This window comes from Cetorhinus maximus, chromosome 3 (assembly GCF_964194155.1).
Source record: "Cetorhinus maximus chromosome 3, sCetMax3.hap1.1, whole genome shotgun sequence".
Taxonomy (NCBI): domain Eukaryota; kingdom Metazoa; phylum Chordata; class Chondrichthyes; order Lamniformes; family Cetorhinidae; genus Cetorhinus; species Cetorhinus maximus.
Genome location: NC_135881.1, coordinates 201,888,181 through 201,911,717, shown reverse-complemented (window position 1 = coordinate 201,911,717; position 23,537 = coordinate 201,888,181). Strand labels below are relative to the sequence as shown.

The following is a 23,537-nucleotide window of genomic DNA, read 5'->3' as shown; positions in this document are numbered from 1 at the left end:
AAGGGGGGAATGCAGTTGACGATGAAGACCTTGACGCACTGGATGAGGCTGCACATGATGAATCCAGCAGTGACTCAGAGAATGAGGAAACACAGGGCGATGATGAGGGGCAGCACGTCGACCCGCTACTACACCAAGGAGGCAGGGACATCCGGGACAATTTAATCCAATGAACCTTCAGCTAGCTCTACACACATCAGCAGGACCAGCATTGCTTGGCACTTCCACACGTGGCACTTAGGTGCTACATCTTCCACCTCCATCAGCTGCAACTTTAATACAGAAACATCAATGTCCACTCAAACACTCATGAAATGTCTGTGAAACATACAAATGCAGCACAAAGGAAACATCCTCAGCCATGGTCAGAAAAGTGGACTTTATTCAGTCCAAAATAAAACAGAAACATCACTCAGACGTATATAACTATTTGTTCCCTAATCTAAGGCCAACATAAAATCACCAGTGACAAACCCGTGGAGTGCCTAATGTGCCTCATGCTTTTGTTTGCGGGTGCTACGTCTAGGTGCCGCCCCATCGCTTGGAGTGGCTTGTGAGACAGCCTGCTGACTCTGCTGTCCTGTTGGCGTCAATGACCTTGGTGGGTCCTCTGGCCTGTGGAGCCTGTGCTGGCCCCGCCTGGGAGGGAGTGACCAGTTTCAGAACTGGCACCGCCCCAGTTGTCGCAGCCTCAACGGATGCAACGTTGACTGGCAGAGGGGTGGAGGAGCTGCTGCCCTCATCAGGAGCACCCTGAGAGGAGCTCGCAGCGACGACAGGCACCTGCTGTGCCGATGTGCGGTCACATTGGACCTCTCTGCTCACCGCAGATGCATGGGCGATACTTGATGCCCAGAACATCTCCCACATTGGGAATGACCTCCCGTGGCCATCAAGACACCAGTAGGTGAGCCCAGTGCCTTCGTCAACAGGAAGGGCTTGCAGGTCAGAGCGTAACCCAATCAGAAAAGTCTCAGTCCGACTGAACCCCCTCTCCATGAGAGTCGCCAATCTCTCAGTGGAGGAAGCCTGAAGCTCTATCCTGAGGTTCATGCCTTCACTGACACTCTGCCTGGACTCCTCCACCACAGAGACCAACTGAAGCACACCCTCATGCAACCCTGCCAGATGCTCCTGCACATCCTGCCGCTTCTCCTGCAGCTGCTGCATTGCTGACATCTCCACATCATCACTGCTGGACTCAGCATGTGCCTGGTCCCCTGCAGCCCTCTGGCTGCTGGCGCCATCGGCACTCTCTGTCCGTGCCATCTCCTCCAGCGATTGTGAAGTGCCCTCTCCACTGTGCCCTGGGACACTAGCCGATGTTATATACCCCACCGAAGTGATTGTCGCTGCGCTGGTGCCTGGCTGGCTAAAATGATGTGCTGCAAGTTGCAAGTCTTGGCCCTCAGGTGTGGAGGGGGGGCTCTGGACGTGTTGGGGGCGGCCATGCGGTGGTGATGCTGAAATTAACAACAAGGACAGTGCATCAGTTAGCGTTCAGTCAGTAACACCTTTCATCCCTTTCACCCCCAGCCTCATAAGTCACTCACCCTTCAAGAACCTAAGGAGACGAACATTGGTGGGGTGGTAAATAGTCAAGAGGAGGCCCAAACATTACACGTGCATAGAGATAGGCTGGTCAGATGGCCTAAGGAATGCCACATGGAATGTTATGTGGATAAGTGTTCGGTTAAGCACTTGGGCAAGACAAGCAAGGTATGGGAATACATGAGTAATGGTGGGACCGTGGGAAGTCACGACAATTACAGGGACCTTGCTGGGCAGACCTGTTAAGGTAGCAGAACAGGAACATAAGGCGTTTAACAAGGTCGAAACCAGAGGTGCCTTCATTAGCCGAGGAATAGAATGTAGGAAAAGGGAGGTCATGTTGCAAGTGCAGAAAACGCTGTCGAGGCCACATCTACACTTCTGCTTCCAGTTGTGACCTGCGCTTGAAGGGAGGGATGGTATTGGAGTGGGGAGAGTGCAGAGGTACCTGACCGGGATGCATGCTGGCCTGGAGAGTTGCGGTGATGAGGAAACATTGCAAACACCTGCAACATTTGCTGTGGAGCACAGGAGATTGACAGGTCACATTATTGACCTTCATACCGTTATGAGGGGCATAGACTGGGTGGGCAGAAGGCAACATTTCCCATTGGCCTGGGGATGAGTAATGTGGTGTCTTTTATTTAAGTTGAGTGCCATGAGGTTGACAGGTGAGGTGCTGAGGACCTTTTGGACAGAGTAATTTGGGACGCACTGGCTGAAAGGGTGGTGGAGGTACCAACCCTCCGCAGATGCAGTAAGTATTTGGATGTGCAGCAGCGATACCATGGCATGTTAGGCCATGGGGATAGTGGTCACAAATGGGATACGGTGACTTTGGAAGGTGCTGGAGATGCGTATCTTCAAGGGGACGAGGGACCTTTGTGTATGACCCACATGTCAGAGTGTCTCAGTCTGTGAATGAGCAGTGTTGCAGCATTAACGATTGCAGCAACCATCAGTGGTTTGGATGGTGGGCAGACAGAGTGGATGGGACTGTGGCCCTCAAATACCTGGCCGCTGGACCCCAGCCTCACCGACACCTGCCGCCCTGGCCGCCTGCCTCCTCCCCAGCTCTATGGCCTGCTCCTCGAAGGTGGTGAGGCACTGGAGCAGGGCGTGCCCACCACCAGTCCTCTGGCGCTCCCTTAGATTGTGTTCAGTTTTTGCCTGCAGAACAGAAAAGAGCGTTTATTGCGGCTGATCGCTCATGTACTCTGCACGCGCACGCCACACCCCAACCACAGTGGCCCATCTGAGGCCCCCAGCGGCTCCTGTCCACACTACTGGTGATCAGTCCCCAGAAGATAGTACGGCTGCTCCCAACCCCCTCCCTCAACGGACACCTCGGACACATTCGGCGTCCATCATTTTAAATAACACACGGGTCTTAGCGCCCATGGCAAGGAGGTGCAACTAGGTGCGGCGCTGAGGCCAGCAGATGGCTCTTGGCCACGACACCTTGAGGCTCCCCTTCCACCATCTCATCACCATCAATAAGACATGTGTTGGGGTTCTGAGTATGTGTCCAGCTGCCTCTCCTGCAGGTTGCCCCCAGACTACTCAAATGTGACAAATACCAACATATGCTGCGGGGAGAACCCATCTTCTCCTCAACCACTAAGGCTGATGTAAGCATGGTCACTATCTGTTTGCCCACCCAGCATGCGCCAAATGTCCAATGTAGTAACGACACTAAGACGTTGAGGGGGTGGGGGGTGGGGAGGGGGGTGCTCAAAGGCTAAGGCTACCTGCTGGGTCACATGGCCAAGGCTGACATGGTACTCACCCTTCCAGAGCGCAACAAATCATTGAAGCACTTGCGGCACTGGGTTCCTGTGCGCCGCACAGCATCATGGGAGCTTACAGCCTCCGCCACCTCCTGCCACGCCTGCCTGGTGATGTGGGGGTCCTCCTCCTCCCATCCTCCAGAAATAAGACAGCCTGATGGTTGGACACCTCTTGAAGGAGGACAGCAAGGCAGGTATCTGAGAACCGAGGGGCACAGTGGCCCCCCGCTGGCCTATCCTGCAGCCTGCCCCCCTCCTCCTCCTCCTCTGCCCTCAAACCACCATGTCCTTTCCTATGAGTGGCCATGGTGCACAGCCTCAAACAGGCTGCCTGGCCATTCTTCATACAGACTGCCGGTTCCCCATTGGAATCGGCGGTCTGAACGTGCCCGCCGCTGATTCGATTTTCCCATTGTACACGGGAGTCTCCGACCCACTGGGTGGGCCCTAATTGGCCCGCCCATGCAAAATGGCGGCGCGGCCCTTTTCGGTGGCGGCGATCGGCTGCCCACCCGCCGTCAAGTTGGTCGGGCCCGCCCGCCCGTCAAGGGCAAAATTCAGCCCCTATTCCCTTGCCTATACTGACATGGCAGGCAGTGTTTCCTGCTCAGGAGGAGTACATGCCTCCTGCCTCTCATATTGGAAACTTGGGCATCCATTTAGCAGCTTAAGAATTGGCATGATGCCATTAATCATCAAGACCTATTTCTATAAAATACTCTACAAGAAATAAAATAGAAACTCTGCCAGCTGGAGACTAAAGGCCAAAATCTACGCTGCCTGAAGTAACAGTTTGCAGAACCCCATACAGGAGTCGCTTGTAAATATGACATTTAAATAAAAATAATCTTTAAAATAAGACATCTAATTAATACTTCATGGTAGATAACAGAGACTGCTCTCCCAGTTGATACCCATTACCGCAAATGGTGCATTTAGTCGGGAGATGTCCTAGAAGTCAATATTTATCATTCTTAATATTTAATGGAGAGGGATTCTGTTTATCTAAACTTTAGGTGTGCTGTTTTAGATAGACCTTCTCTTCTGAGGCTTAGGTGTGAAGATTGGTCTCCTACACAATAAATTACTTGTCCGACCAACAGAATAGTATTTGTTCTGCCAGGTTATTGAGGTAGTAAGCCAGTAACTGGTTGGTATGTAGAATCATAGCTATACAGTTATTAAGATTGAGTCATAGTACAGCACTGAAGGAGGCCATTTGGTCCATCAAGTCTGCGCTGGCTCTTTGAAAGAATAATTCAGTTAGTCCCATTCCCCTGCTCCTTCCCCATATCCCTGCAATTTTTCTCCTTCAAGTACTTATCCAATTCCCTTTGCCCTCCCTTTGTCTTGCCTTCCCTTTTGAAAGCTGCAGTTGAGTCTGTTTCCATCGCCCTAACTGGCAGTGTATTCCAAATCCTAACCACTTATTGCATAAAAATGCTTTTCCTTACCTCATCTCTGTTTATTCTGCCAGTCACCTTAAATCATTACCCTCTCAATCATTGATCCTTCAGCAACTGGAAGCAGTTTCTCTTTATTCACTCTATCTAAACCTTTCATGATTTTGAACACCTCCATCAAATCTCCTCTCGCCTTCTCTGCCCCAACGAGAACACCACCGGCTTCTCCAGTCCATTCACATTCCTTAATTCCTGACCCTTGGAGCTCTAGTAAATCCCTTCTGTATCTTCCCCATAGTCTTCATACAGTTCCTAAAAAAAACACAATTGTACAGTCGGGGCTCAGCTAGTGTTTTATAAAGACTTAAAACAACTTCCTGGCTTTTGCACTCACTGGGAGGAATTTTCTGCAAATGGACCCACGTGTACTGGGCAAGTTTGGGGGGGTGGGGGGTTGGGTTGGTGGAGGAAGGTGCAGTGGGTCAGGAACCCCTTCAAAATTGAAGTGGGCTTTTCTGTGGCTTTCATTGAAGAGAACTTGGGGCTGAGAAAGGGGGCCCTCCATTGATAACCACCTTGGTGACCATTGGCAATGAGAGCCCACCTGGCCGACTGGGAAGGAGGTCGTCTTCAGATGTCAGCAGCAACATGTCGTGAGAGCCTGAGTATTACAAGGCACTGGGGGCTCAGGCATGTCGAAAGACTTAATCCTCTGCCTGTAGACTCAGAGTCGGGGTCTCTCGCCTTCTTGGAGCTCGATCGTTGCATCCATCCTTTTTGCCCTGTGGAAGGGCACGTGGCTGGGGGCAGGGCGTCCGCTGCTGCTGTTGGTGTTGATGCTCCTCTCACTCTTCATCAGAGGAGCAAGATAGAGCGGCAAAAACTGTTCCTGTGCTACGATGAAGGCTGACAGAAGGGAAGTGCAAATCCAGGTGTCTCTCACCTGGACATGGCTTCAGCTCTTCAATTTGACAATCTAAAGGCTTCCCAGCCTGTCAGTTTCACTGAACAATGGTTCCCCAAATACGTTCTCACTTTGCTGAGCCTGGAAGATTCCACACAGCTCAGAAAACCCACGTTCTGGCAGTTAAAGCCAAGGCTGGATCGATTGGCCCAGTTGTATATATTAATCCCTTACCCGACAGATTCACAGGGGTTTCCCCCACTCGCTTCTGAAGCTGTCCGAATGAAATCGGGATGTGGGCTGGATTGTGTTGGGTTTCCAACCCGAGGCTGCTTTTTGGGTCTTTAAGCCCCGGCGACAGCCAATCCCACAGCTCCCTTGGCTTTTAAGGTTTTGTTCTATGCTCCTAATTAGAAGGCTCAGGATTCCACATACTTTATTAACTGCTTTGTTAACCTGTCCAGCTGCCTTCAAAGATTTGCTCACAAACAACCCTCAGTTTCTCTCCCTTCCCGCATGTCCTTTATAGTTGAAGTTTTTGGATGTATTGTCTCTGCTTCTTCCTCCTACCAAAATGTTTCACCTTATGTCAATGATGGATGTAGTCTGAAGAAAAAAAAAATTGCATTTATGTAGCTCCTTTCACAAAATATTGTGGATGCTGGAAATCTGAAATAGAAGCAGAAATGCTGGAAAAACTCAGCAGGCCGGGCAGCATCTGTGGAGAGAGAAACAGAGTTAACGTTTCGAGTCCGTATGACCCTTCTTCAGAGCTAAAGAGAAGTAGAAACGTGATGGATTTTATATTGTTTAAGAGGAGGTGGGGCAGATGGGACAAGATGGACAGGCGGGAGCTCAGGAGAGATTGACGACGGTGTCGTGGACACAGGACAAAGGGAGTATTAATGGTAGTGTTAAAGACTAAAGAAGGTGCTGATAGTGGCATAAAGGTAAGATAGCAGAATGTGTTAACAGCAGAACAAAGGCTAATGCTCTGTGAAATCAAAACACAAGAACAATTGACAGCTGGCCCTGTGTGGTGGGAGGGGGAGGGGTGGGGAAAAAAAGAAAAAAAAATTGTATTAAAAAATTGGATTAAAAGGGGGTAAAGATAGAGGAGAGAGTGGAAGCAGGAAATCCCCAAGTGTTTTACTGCCGATGAAGTACTTTTGAAGTGCATTCACAGTTGTAATATAGGAAACGCAGCAGCCAATTTGTGCACAGCAAGCTCCCATAAACAGCAATGTGATAATGACCAGATAACCTGCCTTTTGTGATATTGTTTGAGGGATGAATATTGGCCAGAACACCGGGGACAACTCCCCTGCTCTTCTTCGAAATAATGCCGTGGGGTCTTTTACACCCACCCAGAGAACTGGCAGGGCCTCGGTTTAACATCTTATCTGAAAGCTAACTTTAATTACTGCCTCTATCACCACTCAAGTCTGCTTCTCATGGGACGGAAAATGGTGGGAATGAGCTAAAGGTGAAGTGAATAGGAATGCGGAGATGATAGGATTTTTTTCATTCGTGGGATGTGGGCGTCATTGGCTGGGCCAGCGTTTATTGTCCATCCCTAAATGCCCTTGAGAGCTGGTGAGCCGCCTTCTTGAACCACTGCAGTCCATGTGGTGTGGGTACACCCACAGTGCTGTTAGGGAGGGAGTTCCAGAATTTTGACCCATGGGCAGTGAAGGAACAGCGATATGTTTCCAAGTCAGGATGGTGAGTGGCTTGGAGGGGAACTTCCAGATGGGGGTATTCCCATCTGTCTGCTGCCCTTGTCCTTCTAGATCGTAGCAGTTGTGGGTTTGGAAGGTAAGGAGCGTTGGTGAGTTCCTGCAGTGCATCTTGTAGAAGGTACACATTCGGCTGTATACAATTCTGCTGCTGCTGATGGCCTACAGCGCCTCATGGATGCCCAGCTTTGAGTTGCTAGAGTTGTTTGAAATCTATCCCATTTAGAATCTGTCATGGATTCATTTTGCTGGGTACGTTTATTTACCCACCAACGAATGGCAAAAACGGGTCCGGACCAGATTCAGGTTGAGAGTGTTTGGCAGGCTGACACCTTCCCTACCGGGTGTTAATTGTGAATGAGAGAAACCTGCCGATCACACAGTGAGCTCTTTGCTGGCCTCTGCCAAAGTCTCAGGATCAACACAATGTCACGTTCACCAGATTCCACCGGTGATCATTCTGCGCAAATCATCCAACATTCACACCATACATTGTGCCCTGGCTTGAAGCTTATGAAAAATGCATTTTTTTTTAGAAATTCGACTTGGTCCCGACCCCAGCGCTGAAACGCGAGAGGATATTCATTTTGTTAAGCTTACTTTTAGTTTCCGATCATGATCTCCACTGCAGAGGGAATTTACAGAGACTTTAAATGCTTTCCACATTGGATTTAGATTGTTCATGATGACCTGTGGAAGCAGAGGAGAGAAATATCAGATACTGTGTGCTCCCAGACAATCTGTTGAGCTTTACTATTTCAATATAACTCCAATTTCTCTCTGGGTTAGCAAAATAAATAGAAAGACCTGCATTTACAAAGCGCTTTTTACAACCCCAGGATGTCCCACAGCACTTTATAAATTAACTACTTTTGAAGTGTAGTCACTATCGTAATGTAGGAAACGTGGCAGCCAATTTACAAACATCAATGACCAGATAATGTGTTTTTATGATGCCGATTTAGAGATAAATATTGGCCAGGATGTGGGGCAAATTACCTTTGAATTGGTGCCATGGGATCTTTCACATCCACCTGAGGGAGACCTCAGTTTCACATCTCAGCTGAAAGACAGCACCTGCAGCAGTGCAGCATCCCCTCAGTACTGTAATGGGGTATCAGCCTTGATTGTGGTGCTCAAGCTCTGGAGTAGGACTTGAACCCACAACCTTCTGACCCAGAGACAAGAGTGCTACCCACTGACCCACGGTCAGCTGGATTGCAGATCTGAAGGAACTTTTATGTTTGCGATGGACTCTTGAGTGTGCTGCTCCCGGGCAACTGTTTTCCCTGATTCTAACCAGGTATAACACTTGAGGTAAAATGGATAGTGACACCTCCCACTCTCCCAAAACATTGCGTGGGGGGTGGGGGGGAGAGTGTAAGGGGAAGGTTAAGGGTTAACTGATCATTAAACATTGTACCATCCACTGTACTAATGCCAGGTTCCAATAACCTGTATAAGTATTCCCACAGGACCAGCTCACCACCTACAATGGTTCTGGCAAGCGACTCAGTTCAAGGGCAATTAGGGCTGGGCAACAAATGCTGGCCTTGCCAGCGACGCCCACATTCCAGTAACGAATAAAGGAGAAATAGGAAGTGCCATGGTCAATGGCAGTGAAAATCTTGATCTGCAGTGTCAGCAGAGTACAGACAATATTTCCTTTATAAATCAGCAGAAAAGCTGCCCTTCTCCCATCAACCACACTCCCTAAAGTAAAAGCCTCTATCATTCCAGTTTGATGAAATCCAGCTCAACACCACAAGAATGCGGACTGTCATCACATGAGTGATCGCTTTAATCTGCTCAATATTTGGCTCCTCTACTGATTCAGGTCTATCTCCGATCAGCACAATATATATATACACATACATCCACAAACTCTATTTGTGGTCACCCATAACACAAATTTATTTTTATAATTTAACATTGATTACAGAAAAAATCATAGCCCGTGTAATTCTGCAAGCACAAAATGGCTTCCAGACCAGTACAAAACAATCTGTCATGCACTGAGTATATATGAGTGCCTGCAGGCTATATAACTACTGGGGCACCACAGCACATCAATGCTATGCACTTCCAATTTTTGTACACAATTATCTTCCATCCGGCATCAGTAGATAATAATCAGGATCAGAAGAATGGCCTTTCTCAAAATCATGAGGAGTCTGGGCAGAGTGGCTAGGGAGAAGCTGCCCCCATTGGCAGAAGGGACAAAAACCAGAGGGCACTGGTTTAAGGTGAATGGTGAAAGAACCAGATGCCACAAGAGGAAAAATATTTTAGTATTGCTGAAAAAAAGAGATATGCCGTTGAAATTTTTCATCTTGCACTCATCAAGACAGACACAAGAATGCCAAATTTCAAAGGGCACAACAATTCATACTGCATGAGAAAAGGATGCTGATTGGTTGGCAAGTTGACTCTGATTGGTCAAGGTCATGGAGATTCCACCATTATTGTCCTATTATTAAATTATTGTCCCCTATGCTTTTGTTTAATTCAAAAATGGCACCATGCCTGGACATGTTCCTTTTGCCTGCAGAGGACTGGTCCCTTTGTACAAGCCTAAGTGAGCCAAGCAACGATAAGTGAGCCATATTTGAGCCTGACTGATAATCTTCAATTGGTTGTTAATGTAATTCTTAGCACACTTGGGATTGTTCAGCAAGTGCTGTCCAATTGCACAATCACATCTAACATTTTAAGCAGTGAGTACATGGGATCTGGAATGCACTGTCTGCAAGTCTATTGGAGGCAGTTTCAATCATGGCTTTCAAAAGGTAATTGGATAATTATCTGAAAAGAAGCAAGTCCACGGGGCTATGGGGTAAAGGCAGTGGAGTGGGACTGGCTGAATTACACGTACAGAGGACCAGTATTGACATGGCAGGCCAAATGGCCTCCTCCTGCGCTGTAACCATTCTATGATTTCTTTTTTTTTTCTTTCTGGTGCACGGTTAAATAATGTATGGAAAATTTACAATTCTCCCAGTGGTGCCAAGGCCAGTGGATCACTTCAGCTATTATCCTGGCTGAGATCAGATAACTCATGCACAGGCTAATGATGGGATCTGGGGTCCTCCAAGCTGGTATGTATGGTTCCATTCAACACTCGCTTTTATCAAATAAAATGAAACGTGAATCATTTTAAGTCCCAAAATCCTTTTTAATCAATTGGCCTATGCCTTTATCCCTTTGCCCTTCAGTACCAATAAACAATGGAGAAGGGCGTTGATATTCAAGTTTACGATTTTGCATCAGATAATGAGCAGAAAATCTTCCCCTTCCCTGCCCCATGAATTGTCTGTTTAAGGCCAGCAGGAACTTGAAAAGCCAATTCGCACATTCGGAAGGTCAGTGACTTGCATCTGTTTTGAGCTCTTACTTATAAATATAAAATCTTAGAATAATTACCTGGATATTAAATAATTGCGGCACCCATTTTTGTAGAACGTTAACATGTTTTTCCCCCATACAGAACATCTCTGCTTTTTATTTTTCTGCTACCATTTCCAACTGCTGATGTTGTAAGAGTAACTGGACCATTTGCATGGCCGCTTTCTGTTCATCTGCGCTGTTAGTCCTCACCTTGATCATCATAAAATCCACACATGGTTTAATCATCACATTGACCCGAAACCTTGATAGTATCTCAGAGGGTTGGTGGTTGAGTCGGTGAAAAGGCTAAGACTTCCTTTGACTAAACTAAACTGGCTCCAGCCGAGACAGGCTTAATCCCGGAATATTTCAAATCCTAGCCGATTACTGGATTTATAAAAAAATTCTTTCATGGGATGTGGCCGTCACTGGCAAGGCCAGCATTTGTTGCCCATCCCTAACTGCCTTTGAACTGAGTGACTTATAAGGCCATTTCAGAGGGTAGTTAAGAATCAACCACATTACTGTGGGTCTAGAGTCACATGTAGGCCGGACCAGGTAAGGGCGGCAGATTTCCTTCCCTAAAGGGCATTAAATGGGTTTTTACAACAATCGATGATAGTTTCACGGTCACCATTACTGAAGCTAGCCTCACAGTCCAGGTTTATTAACTGAATATAAATTTCATTAGCTGCCATGCTAGGATTTGAACCCATATCCCCAGAGCGTTAGCCTTGGCATCTGGAAGTCCAGTGACATTGCCACCGCACCACCATCTCTCGAATGCTTGCTGGGCCAAAATAAGCCAATTCCTAGCCAGCTTCCTCATTACCTTTAAGGACCACCCATGGCAAGAATTAGGAGCAATTAGTGCAGGCAATGTGCGTGAGCTTAAATGGCAAAACAATCTAGGCGAAGAGAAAGGCCATTTTTCATTTCTATCTCCCAACGAATGGTATATGTTAGTGCTTAATCAAAAAAATCAAAGCAGAAATTAGGAGTACCTCTGTTCTGTGTACGAGTTGCTGTGTTCCATCATCATTCATCCTGAAGATTTCGAGAAATGGGTCTGATTTGCTGAAAAAATCCTAAAGAAAATGGAGTTTCTACCTTAATGCGCAGGTAACAAGCACAGTGCAGTCACACGAAATTAGTCACATTTTAATCATATGCAAATGTAGGGATCTTGAATAGCTAACACAGCCTGTGCCTATAATGCTCCCCACAGATCTCTTAAAATCTGAAGACTATTCTGTGGATTGAGCCAAGAGTGAAGATAACCAGCTCAGGATGCAGGCCGAGTATCCATTATCTGTAAACCTGCGAATTTCCAAAAGCCGCGTTTTTTGTGAACCCCATCGACCTTTAGCGCGGGAAGTCTAATTGTTTGTCTGCACTGTTTACCTGTGGCTTTTGTGGTGAACATGTCAAAAAGCAGCTTATTACAGGTGCCCTGTATTTATTATTCAGTGATACATCTTACTTTGCTCGCCATTTTATTTACTTTAGACCATAGCTAGCCTAGGCTTAGGCTGTTGTAATTTAAGTTTATACGTGGTATCCGAAAACTGAAATGATCTGAAATCCGAAATGCAATCGGCCCCAAGGGTTTCAGATAGCGGATACCCGACCTGTGGTTGGACTTCCTAAATCTCTTATAGCAGAAATTGCAATGAGGATGTTAGGTTTGGCTTTCCTGACCTTTAACCCCAGGAAACCTGCCCTTCCCAGGTAGCAAAGGTCAGGGAAGAAAATGGGATGGAGCTTGGTTTCATTGGGTCTCCGCCCCCTACTTAATTGCCCTCGGAGTTATGGAGGCTTCCCCGGGGTGACAGAAGATGCAGGAACCAGCATGCCAATGCAAATGAGACGATCCTGATGTTCCGTCTGCCTCCTCGTCAGCCCATTGGCCAACATATATGAATACCAGCCCATGGAGGAGCAAGTTTTAGGATTAGCATTGGAATGCTCATGGACTGGAAGGTCTGTGCAAGACCAGGAAGGGAGGTTACAGCCTGAAGATTAGAGAGGCATCTTTGGCTTCACTTCTTTAGGCTGCCCACCCAAATAATTTCAGGAACATCGGCTGGTGCCCAGGGGTCTGCAGTTGTGCTAGAATCTCCTCCCCTTCTTGCCAGTACAAGGCACTGCTACAGGGTGGACATGTGCCTGGGGGTGAGGGAGGAGCTGTCCTCAAGTCACAGCAATTGCTCATTACAGGGTCTGAAAGAAACAGACAAGCTATGGAAACTTTTTGTCTTACAGTCATCTGGACACACACAAGAATGCTAAAGGGAGCAACAATTCATACTGCATGGAAAGAATGCAAGGACCTTCTCAAGCAGTATAAATTGATGCTCCCTTTGAAATTTGGCATTCTTGTATCTGTCCTGATGAGTGCAAGATGAAAAGCTTCGACAGCATGTCTCTTCATTCAGCAATACTCAAGTTCAGTACTACCAAGTGACTATTCATTATAGGGAGTTCGACCAACCCCTTGGCCTAGAGGAACACAATCACCACAGAGACACTGACTGTTATCCAGTATGGAATGTAGGCTACGGAATGTAAATGGGGGACAGGGGTGGGCGAGGGGGAGATAGAAAACATTTTGCCTACTTTATTTAGATTTTAGAGGATTTATTTCTTCTAAAAAGAGATAAAATGTAATTTAAAATGTTGTATTTTGTTTTGCTATTAACCACTTGGAAAGATCACCGTTGAGAATCAAGGGTTGAATTTTCCCAGGCCCTCGGAGGTGGTTTTGGAGCTGGAATCATGAGGAAATCTGGAAAGATGCACGTTGGGTCGGCTTCCCAACATGGTCCCGCCTCCTTGCATTTTTCCCAGAGATGGACCAATGGGGTTTGATGCCAACTTGCCCGGGGAGCCAATTAGATGTGGTAATGAGCCACTTGTCTTCAATTTTCCAGGACATAAGAGATTTCCTCTGGAGATTCACTCCAGAGTCACTGGGTCAAAATCCCGGAGCTCCCTCTCTAACAGCACTGTGGGTGTACCTACACCACAACTGCACTATGGGTGTGTCTACCATATTCCAAAAATGGATCGGAGGAGGCTACGCAGTGGGAGCTCCGAGCTGCAACTCATTTGAGGGTTGAAGATTATTCATCTGCAGTAATGTACAAAGGGGATCTGTTCCCCAGGCAGCAGGACCCACCCTTCATTCCCTTCAGGGAGGCAGAGGTCTCTGTTAATGCTTGGCCTGCTACGATGGCAGCTGCTTCCCTTCCCCTGAAGGTGCCTCCACCTCGTCACTGCTGCTTCCAGCTGATTGGACCACCCATCGCTGGCAGCCGGCCGCCACCCCATTCCTATTGGCTGGAGCTCCTGGAGGCAGTTCCTTAAATGGCCATCTCCAGGAAGGTCCTGTGAGACATCCCAGCACATGGCCAGTTCTGGGCTTCCCACCCGCAATTCAGGCTAGGGTCGGGAGTGATGCGCCAGGGGCAAAGTTCAGCCCCAGGAACCTGCAATGGAAAACGAAAGATCATCGACCTGAAATGTTAACTCTGTTTCCCCCGTCTACAGATACTGCCAGACCTGCTGAGTATTTCCAACATTTTCTGTTTTTACTTCAGGTTTTCAGCATCCACAGTATTTAAGCCATCTTATAATGTCCTGAGTGGTAATCTTATTCCACACCTCGTCTCCACAGCTAAACATTACACCCCGCTATGACTGCTATCACAGCTGTGTACTTCCAGCGGTTGTGAATCCTCTATTCACTTTCTCTAGCTTGTGCTCAGAAGTGATTCTAATCAATTGGATTAGCAAAAAAAAGAGCCAATTTATACTATATAATTAACTTATATTATTACTAAATGAAGGAACAGATGATGTGAAGTACGTTAAAGGCTAAAATTGATACAGGGTGGAGGGAGAAGGTTGGGGGAGGTACTCCCGTCATGTTGACCAGCCGCTTGAGTGTGTCCTGGGATAGTCATTAGCTGCCACCTTGAACTCTCGCTGCTTCTGCCAGTATTGGCCATTCAAAGACGGCAGCGAGTTTTTCTGCTGAATAAGGTAGTTGGAAGCTAATTAGCCTTCATAAGCCCGCAGTATCCTGGCTCATTTAATATGACAAGCAGTAGGTGGGAGGTTTAGTTTAATCACATCTCATTCGTAAAAAGGTGCCTTAACATTTTATGAAAGTCTGCACCTTTAATGAATAAGGCCATTTCGACTCCTGTCATCTGCCCCCATCTCAGTTCCAGCCAAGATGCAGAACTTGTAAAAAGGAGGGAGGGTGAACAAGCAGGCATTAGATTTTTTTTTATTGTTCTTTCACAGGATGTCATTGGCTGGGCCAGCATGCGTTGCCCATCCCTAATTGCCCTTGAGAAAGTGGTGGTGAGCTGCCTTCTCGAATCGCTGCAGTCCCTGTGGTGTAGATACACCCACAGTGCAGTTGTGGTGTAGGTACACCCACCGTGCTTTTAGAGAGGGAGTTCCAGGATTTTGACCCAGTAACAGTGAAGGAACAGCGATATATTTCCAAGTCAGGATGGTGTATGGCTTGGAGGGGAACTTGCAGGTGGTGGTGTTCCTATGTCCTTGTCCTTCTAGATAGTAGAGGTCGTGGGTTTGGAAGGTGCTATCTAAGGAGCCTTAGTGAGCTGTTGCAGTGCATCTTGTAGATGGTGTTCACTGCTGCCACTGTGCGTCGATGGAGGAGGGAGTGAATGATTAAGGTGATGGATATGTCGCCAATCAAGTGGGTTGCTTTGTCCTGGATGGTGTCAAGCTTCTTGAGTGCTCTTGGAGCTGCACTCATCCAGGCAAGTGGAGAGTATTCCAGCACACTCCTGACTTGTGCCTTGTAGATGATGGACAGGCTGTGGGGAGTCAGGAGGTGAGCTAGACAGAGACTAGAGTCAAGTTGATACAATATTCCACAAATATTGACAGAATTACAGGATGGCATGAGGAAAATGGCAACTGCAATTCCCAGCTTGTTTTTGAGCTCCTGTCTGCCCTGATAGAGCAGTCAGTATTTATAAAGGGGGCAGATGGAAGTTTCACCCTTAGTAGGCAAAAAAAGACCCTTTAGTAAATGACGAAGCACCAGCATTTTGGGGGTGGTGGTGGGAGGGGGTGGGAGGTGAGAGGGGGTGGGAGGTGAGAGGGGGTGGGAGGTGAGAGGGGGTGGGAGACGAGAGGGGGTGGGAGGTGAGAAGGGGTGGGAGGTGAGAGGGGGTGGGAGGTGAGAGGGGGTGGGAGGTGAGAGGGGGTGGGAGCTGAGAGGGGGTGGGAGGTGAGAGGGGGTGGGAGGTGAGAAGGGGTGGGAGGTGAGAGGGGGTGGGAGCTGAGAGGGGGTGGGAGCTGAGAGGGGGTGGGAGCTGAGAGGGGGTGGGAGCTGAGAGGGGGTGGGAGGTGAGAGGGGGTGGGAGGTGAGAGGGGATGGGAGGTGAGAGGGGGTGGGAGCTGAGAGGGGGTGGGAGCTGAGAGGGGGTGGGAGCTGAGAGGGGCTGGCTTCTATCAGTCTCCCATTGAAGTTACAGCAGAGATTGGCAAAACCTCACCCATGGAACCTTGGCCCTGTGTGTCTGTGACATTGACCGATTGTAATATTGTAACCGGGGTAGAAATTGCAGTCAACAGAATTAAGTATCAGGCGGAGAAGGGGGCGATGATCTGATATCACCTGTTCACCTGCTTTGTGACACCCCCTGCAACAAGTTTTCACCCAGTGAGCCTCATATCATTAATCACGTGACATTGCAGACCAATCACATCCTTGGTAAATACATTAACCTATTTTCTAGTCATGATCATTTCCCATTCATTAATTCTCCATTTCAGCTATCCTGTCCACTCTGCCCCCTCCCAAGTGATTCCAGATCTTCCTTGGTCAGGACCCTCCCCATCTGCTGTTCCATGGCCTCCCTCCCCAACCCGAACCCCCACTGAACTCCCTCAACCCCGCACTCTGCCACTTGTTAAGGTGGACAGCAGTGTTCAGTTTAAATTTTTTAAAACGGTTATTTCAGTGCCCCCTGTCCCTGGTGCTCTAGCCAAGTCCCCCTGGCCTGAGCACTCCTACACCAACACTTGGAAAATGGGCGAAATTTCACAAGATCTTGGTTTAGCATCAAACCCTTCAATTCCTCGGTGAAGATGCACGATAAGTTTCAAATGAAAACTGTTCCAAAGCAAGGTGTTTGCAACCACGGGTGTGGATTGGAAAGTGGACTGCAGTAACGACACTTGAGCTACTCTGCATAGTTTTAAGATGCTCTTCGTACCTTTTCATTTGGGTATATAGAGGTTTTAAATCACTGGGCTGACTGAAAAACTGCCCCCAATGATGCTGAATCTTAACACTAAGGCACTCACTCTTGTACCTCACCAGCACTCCCTGACATGAGCCTTCCCCCTGCCCCATCAGCCTGAGCTCATCCTCCGGTTCTCAAGCAACCATACCCCAGTACAGCTTACAATCTCACTAATTATTAACAAAATTACTTAACACCAAAGCACACAGAAGTGCTTCATGCAAAAGAAAGTGGCTGCTTCAATTGGTAATCGCTTACTTCTACGTCGCGTAACAAAGTGATAAATTAATAATTGGTTTCAAATACTCAAGCATACCTCAGATAAGCTTTAATTACAGAATCTCATTCTAAGTGGAATGTAACTTAAGTGTTAAACATGCAAACTGTATATTGTGCAGTACCCTGTGTTTAAGGTGCTGAATTTGAGATTTTTATTCATACATGTAATTAATTCATGTATATAATTATATTTGAATGAACACAGGCCAATAAATATGATAAAAATTCACTGTGACTGTTCACTGACTAATACACAAGCTTGTTGTTATCCACATTAACATCTGATCCATTTTCCTAGGTGTGCATATTTCAATATGCTTCAGATATCTGCATATTAAAATTAATTCCTCTGCATAGCTTAGGTTATGGTCACTGCAACAGAGGCTTTTGATAAAGATTTTCTGTAACATTACAAGAGATAAATTAGTGTGTTTCTTGAAAAAATAGCTGATGTAATGGGGTTAGAGCTGGGAAGCAAGGAAGCAAAAGGAGAATTCCCAATCTGACACTTCCCATGGGAAGCAGTGTTTTCAGGGAGCGTGTATCAGATTCTGGGGGTGCAGAGATGTGCAATTACCTCTGTCACTTAATCACAGCACTCGCTGTAATGGTTTGAACCATTGTCTGCAGATCCTATTTAGCCATCGAGCCCACAACTGAGAAAGTGCCCACTATTCTCCCCGTATGAATTTAATAAGCATAACAATAGGTTTTACATCGCGTGATGCTTCTGAAAGTTACATTAAGCTGAAAGCACGACAGGATTACCAGTGACCTATTTTACTAGGGTGAGAGAGGCACCGCATTCCCAGGCTAATAATTGTATCATTATTGTATTGTACTCGAAGGCTTTTGAAGATGCTGAAAGGTAACATATGGAGTAGCAGAATCATAGTGCCAAATGGACTGATGGGATGCAAGTGCACACCCCCCATTCCCCCACTGGGCGAGATTCCTGATCTGAACCGGACGGCTACAGGGCAAGTTGCTTTCATGCGGGAGGGGGTCAATGGCGCCATGCTAACTCTCCAAGTGACCAGCTTCACAATAGCACTGGTGGAGGGCCGAGAGCAGAAGGCGCTCCAACCCGAGCCCCTTCACAAATTAAAGGGGTAAGGCAGGAATGTGGGGTCGAGGTTACATTCAGATCAGCCAAGGTCTTATTGAATGGAAGGGCAGGCTTGAGGGGCTGAGTGGCCCTCTCCTGCTCCTTATCCATACGTTCGTAACTTGCTGAAAGGCAACCGGTAACTAATTTGTTAAGCAGAAGGCTGCCTACCCAAGGTGTCTACCCTCAGTATTTACTCCCTCAGGTGACAGCCTTTACTGGGCTGTCATTTGAGAGAAAAGCAGGTTAAGAAAAGGCCAAAGGCAATTTTCATAGAGAGGGGGGCTTGGAGCACTGAGCGTGATTCTTCCAGGTTACTCCAGTGGAAAGTGCCATAGGTCAGGAACAGAAATAATCAACACCTTTGTCACATTTAAATATAGAGCAACAACAAAAAAAAACCAAGTTCTTCACAAAATGGACTACATTTCATTTCAAAACAGAAAATACTAAAACCACTCAGCAGGTCAGGTAGTGTCTGTGGAGAGAGAAACAGAATTAATGGGCTGCATCTTTCCAGGAGGCTGGGGGCACATTGGGAAAGTAGGGGCAGCCACATCGAGACTGGGAACTGGGCAGACTGCCCACTCCGGGGAGGTGGGCAATCAATTAGGGCAACTAAGGCCCCACTCAGAGGCCGTTCTACGATGATGTGATATTTTCCCATCATTGGAGCGGCCCCCTGCTGAGTACAGAGTCTATACTCTATTTGTCTCATTGTCTCTATCTCATTGGTGGCAGCCTCCCTATTGCTAGCCAGACAGCAATCAGAGCCAGAGGCTCCATGCCCCAATTACCGGGGCTATGATGGGGATGGAAGGCCTTCAGCATGTCCGACACCAATTCTGCAGAGAGAGGTTTCCCCCTCCACCCCAACAGCCCTTCCAGCTTTAGGCCTCTCAATTTGCTGATTTCTCTTCAGGAAACCAAGAGCGCCTCCATGTTGAGGCACCCGCGAGATCACCTTTCTGCTTCCAGAAGGATTGTCAGCCGTCAAAGTCCTGCGGGCCCTCCGATTGAGCCTCCAGGCTTCGGAGCCCTCCCACTGTCCGTCACAGGACAGCGAGAGAGGCGGCAGACACGGAAGGAGGCTGCCTCCCAAGAGGTTGTCCCGGTGGGAATGCTGACAATATGGGCAGGCTACAGTCCCTCGGGTGGGTCCAACTTCAGGGTCCCTCATGTCTAACGTTTCAGGTCGACGATCTTTCATGACTGGAGATTACAGGCCTGAAACGTTAACTCTGTTTCTCTCTCCCCACAGATGCTGCCAGACCCGCCGAGCATTTCCAGCATTTCCAGTTTCTTTTATTTCAGATTTCCGGAAGTAATTTCGCCGTGTGTTCAATTTCATATGGATTGGCTCACAGAGAAAATTTTTTTTAAAAAGCTACTTCAATGACAGCTTCAATAGATTAATTCGGAATGGTTTACAGAGAAAATAAAAATCCTATTTTATTGACAGCTTCAAGAGATTAATTCGGAAGAAAGAAATCAATTTGGCCGGCTCTTTTATCTCCTCGCAAATGTTGCCATATCAATTGACAATCTGCTCAGGGAGCCAGTCCAGAGAGGTGACAGCCTGGATCTATTCTTATGCCACAACTGACAGTGGTTCTTGTCAACAGGTACAAACTTTCAGGATTAATTTCATTCCACTTGCTTCAAGAATAGGAATGCAGGGCTGAATTTCACTGGGTGCCATGGTTCCTGCACCCACCCCTCCCAGGCCAAAAAGTCAGGGGGAACCCGCCCCTGATGCCAATGGCTACCCCGCATCAACTTAGCGCTGAGAGCAGTTGATCGCTTTCAGGCAAGGCTTCCGCCCTGTTCTCGGGGGAGGTCGCGCGTTAGAGAGCTGCCGACCATTCGGATTAGCCAGCAGCTCGGCCGTCTCAGCAGCGCCACTGGGAGTGGTGGTCACTGCTGGGACTACATGCAGTGCCCAACGTGGAGGTGCCTGGGCTGATGGGTAAGACTGGGGTTGGTGGGGGGGTTGGTGGGGGCGGGAGTGGCAGGTGAGTGAAGGGGGCTACGTTCAAGAGGCCAGGCAGAGGGTCAGGGGGTTAAGGAAGTGGAGGAGAGGGAGGAGTGATCTTGGGGGCAGGGTGTTTGGTTCTAATGGGCCTAGGGGGCCCCCAAAAGAGTTCCACCCCCACCTTGCCCAACAGCAACCTGTGGAGCTAAAGCTGCTGGCCTTACCGCATGGCATGCACCTCCCCCACCGCCGGGGGTAATATACTAAAAGTGGCGGGATGAGGCCCTTAAGTGGTTATTAATGGACCACTTAAGGGTCTTGATAGGCCCAAGGGCAGGTGGGCTCCCCAACACCACCTCCTCCCCCATAAAGTGTCAGACAGATTGAGGGCGGGTAGGCGGTGGGCAAGCCACTGCTGGGTTTCTCATGCCCCCCAACCCCCCCCACCCCCCCCCCCCCCCCCCCCGCCTTCAAAGCCGGAGTGTGTAAAATCCAGCCCCGAGGAACTGGAGGAGGCCATTCAGCCCCTTTTCTGCCAGTCAATTAGACCATAGGCTATCTATCGCACGGGTGCTTGAATTCTGTAAATCTACGATGGTGACTGCAATTCACTTGTTTGTAAAAGCTCTGGCTTGAGTGGAGCCAGTTAGCACAGTTGGCAAGATGGTTAGCATGTGGTTCAGATTAACACCAACAGCACAGGTTCAATTCCCACTCCAGATGAGATTGGCTGGGACTTGCCTCCTCACTCTGCCTGCGAGTGGAAGGCCATGACAAAAAATTGCCAAGAAGACAGCTCAGGATGAAGCATCAGCAGACAATGCACCAAGGATCTGCCTGTGGACACACCATTTGTGAATCAAAAATTTGAGGCTAGAAGATGAAGGGGTAATCAACTGAAGCTGTTTTAAGATGATTAAAGAAGTTGATAGGGTGCATAGATTAGTCCCTCTGATGTGGGAATCCAGAACAAGGAGGCATGTCCTTAAAATTAGCGCTAGGCTGTTCATTGATGAAGTCAGGAAGCACTTCACACAGAGCAGTGAAAATCTGGAACTCTCTTCCCCAAAAAGCTGTCGAGACTGGGGGGTGAATTGAAAATGTCATAACTGAGATTGCTACTTTCTGCTTGAGTAAGTGTTATGGAACCAAGGTGGGTAGAGTAAAGTTAAGATACACATCAACTATGTTCAATGGAACAGGTTTGAGGGGCTGAATGGCCTAAGCTGTTCCTAAGATTGCAGCCTATTCTGTATTCCCTAGTTTACCAGTGGTCAATGGCAGTTCACCAATACCATTTCATTTTATGTTGTGGTTTATTTCTACAAGCCCGTTATTGGCTTTTACCCCCTGGCTGCAGGGAAGTTGTACCAGCAGATGTTAACTGGGGCTCAGCCAGATCTCAGTTGTGGCCAAAGTTTGAATAAAATTAAGAATTACATTGGACAGGCCATTCAGGCCAACCAGTCCATGCCAGTGTTTATGCTCCACTAGAGCCTCCTCCTTTTTCCCTCATCTAAATCTACCATCGTAACCATCTCTTTCCTTCCCCCTTATATACTTGTCCAACCTCCCCTTAAGTGTATCTATATTATTCACCTCAGCCACTCCCTGGGGTAGCGAGTTCCACATTCTCATCACTCTTTGGGGAAAGAAGTTTCTTTTGAAGCCCCTATTGGATTTCTTGGTGACTGTCTTCTATTGATGGCCTCTGGTTCTGCTCTAACCCCACACGAGAAAACATTCTTCCTGCATCCACTCGATCAAAACCTTTCGTCATTTTAAAGACCTCTATTAGGTCACCTTTTTTTTCCCTCAGGAGAAAAGAGACCCAGCCTGTCAATCCTTTCCTGATATGCACACCCACACATTTCTAGTATCATCCAAATCTCCCCTACACCCTCGCCTTTGTGATATTGCGGCCAGAACTGCACACGGCCCTCTGGGTGTGCTCTGGCCAAGGTTCAATGTAGCTTTAACATAACGTCCCTACTTTGACCTGAAGGATCTTTCTGAATGGAGGAATAAGGCACAGTGGGAAAGATGGGAGAGGCGAGTCTTTACTGGTGTGCCCCCCGGCTCTCTTCTCATTTCTCCTCATCTCAGACGATGGAACAGTGGTCAGCACTGGCTGTGGTCAGCACTGGCCACGGCGCAGTTCTGCGTCCGGATTGACATTTGAAAGAGAGGCCGACGTTAGTGTTGAGGGGAGGAGGTTGATGAGCCCAGCACCACCCCCCCTCGTCAGACTGAAGCAGGAGCTTTCAAACGGCAAAGACATTTTGTGACAGGAATTTTGTAATCACCTCAGGCAATTACAAACACAGTTGGGAAGCCAGAAAAGAGACTCTTAAACATGCCTAAGCAGGTGAAAATTAAAATTGAACATGCTGAAAATTGCATTAGCGCACATGAATGCATTCCTGTACAGAACCAGGCTGTGTATTGATGGCTCAAGTACAGCTCTCAGTCCCTAATATCGAAAGGATCCTATAACTTTAATTTAAGGGGTTGGAGAAAAAATATTCAATGAAAGGATGATTAACACCACTAGAGATTTTTTAAAAAAATCTGATCTGAATTTGGTTTTGAGTAATTTCTTTTTCTGCCCTTACCTTATCGTCGAGCTTTCTCGCGCTGAATGTCAATTCCACATAATCATCGTTCCCCGACAATTCTTCTGCAATCACCTGCAGAGAAAATAAAATTAGAGACAGTCAGTCCGAATCCACCGAGAGAGAGCATCAGTCTCAGGAAGAAAAGGGGGGCAGGATTTGCAGCGAGGTCAAGGCCACAGAACGAATCACAGGATCGTTACACTGCAGAAGGAGGCCGCTCGGCCCATCTTGCGTGCGCCGGCTCTCCGAATGAGCAATTCGCCCGGCGCCCTTTCCTCCACCTTCTCCCTGCCACCCTGCTCATTCCTCCTTTTCAGATATGTCTAATTCCTTTTTGGATGCCTCAGTTGAACCTGTCTCCACCACACTCTCAGGCAGTGCACTCCAGAGCCCAACCGCTCGCTGCATGTTGCTTTTGTTCAGACAAAGTTTGCCGTGTCGACTGAGACCAGAAATGCTCAGGAGAAAAAGGAGACAGATCAGG

General features: G+C 47.8%; 1 protein-coding gene across 1 annotated transcript in view; it reads right to left on the bottom strand.

The window, feature by feature from the left end:
• Positions 1–23,119, bottom strand: part of LOC144679203 (copine-4) — a 124,015-nt gene extending 100,896 nt beyond the window's left edge. Inside the window, exons 1-3 of the mRNA XM_078539628.1 lie at positions 23,051–23,119; positions 11,779–11,862; positions 7,988–8,077 (exon numbers count right to left, since the gene is read on the bottom strand). Of these exons, the coding sequence (XP_078395754.1) occupies positions 7,988–8,077; positions 11,779–11,820 (132 nt within the window). The 5' untranslated portion in view covers positions 11,821–11,862; positions 23,051–23,119. The remainder of the gene's footprint in view (positions 1–7,987; positions 8,078–11,778; positions 11,863–23,050) is intronic.
• Positions 23,120–23,537: the final 418 nt, after the last annotated feature.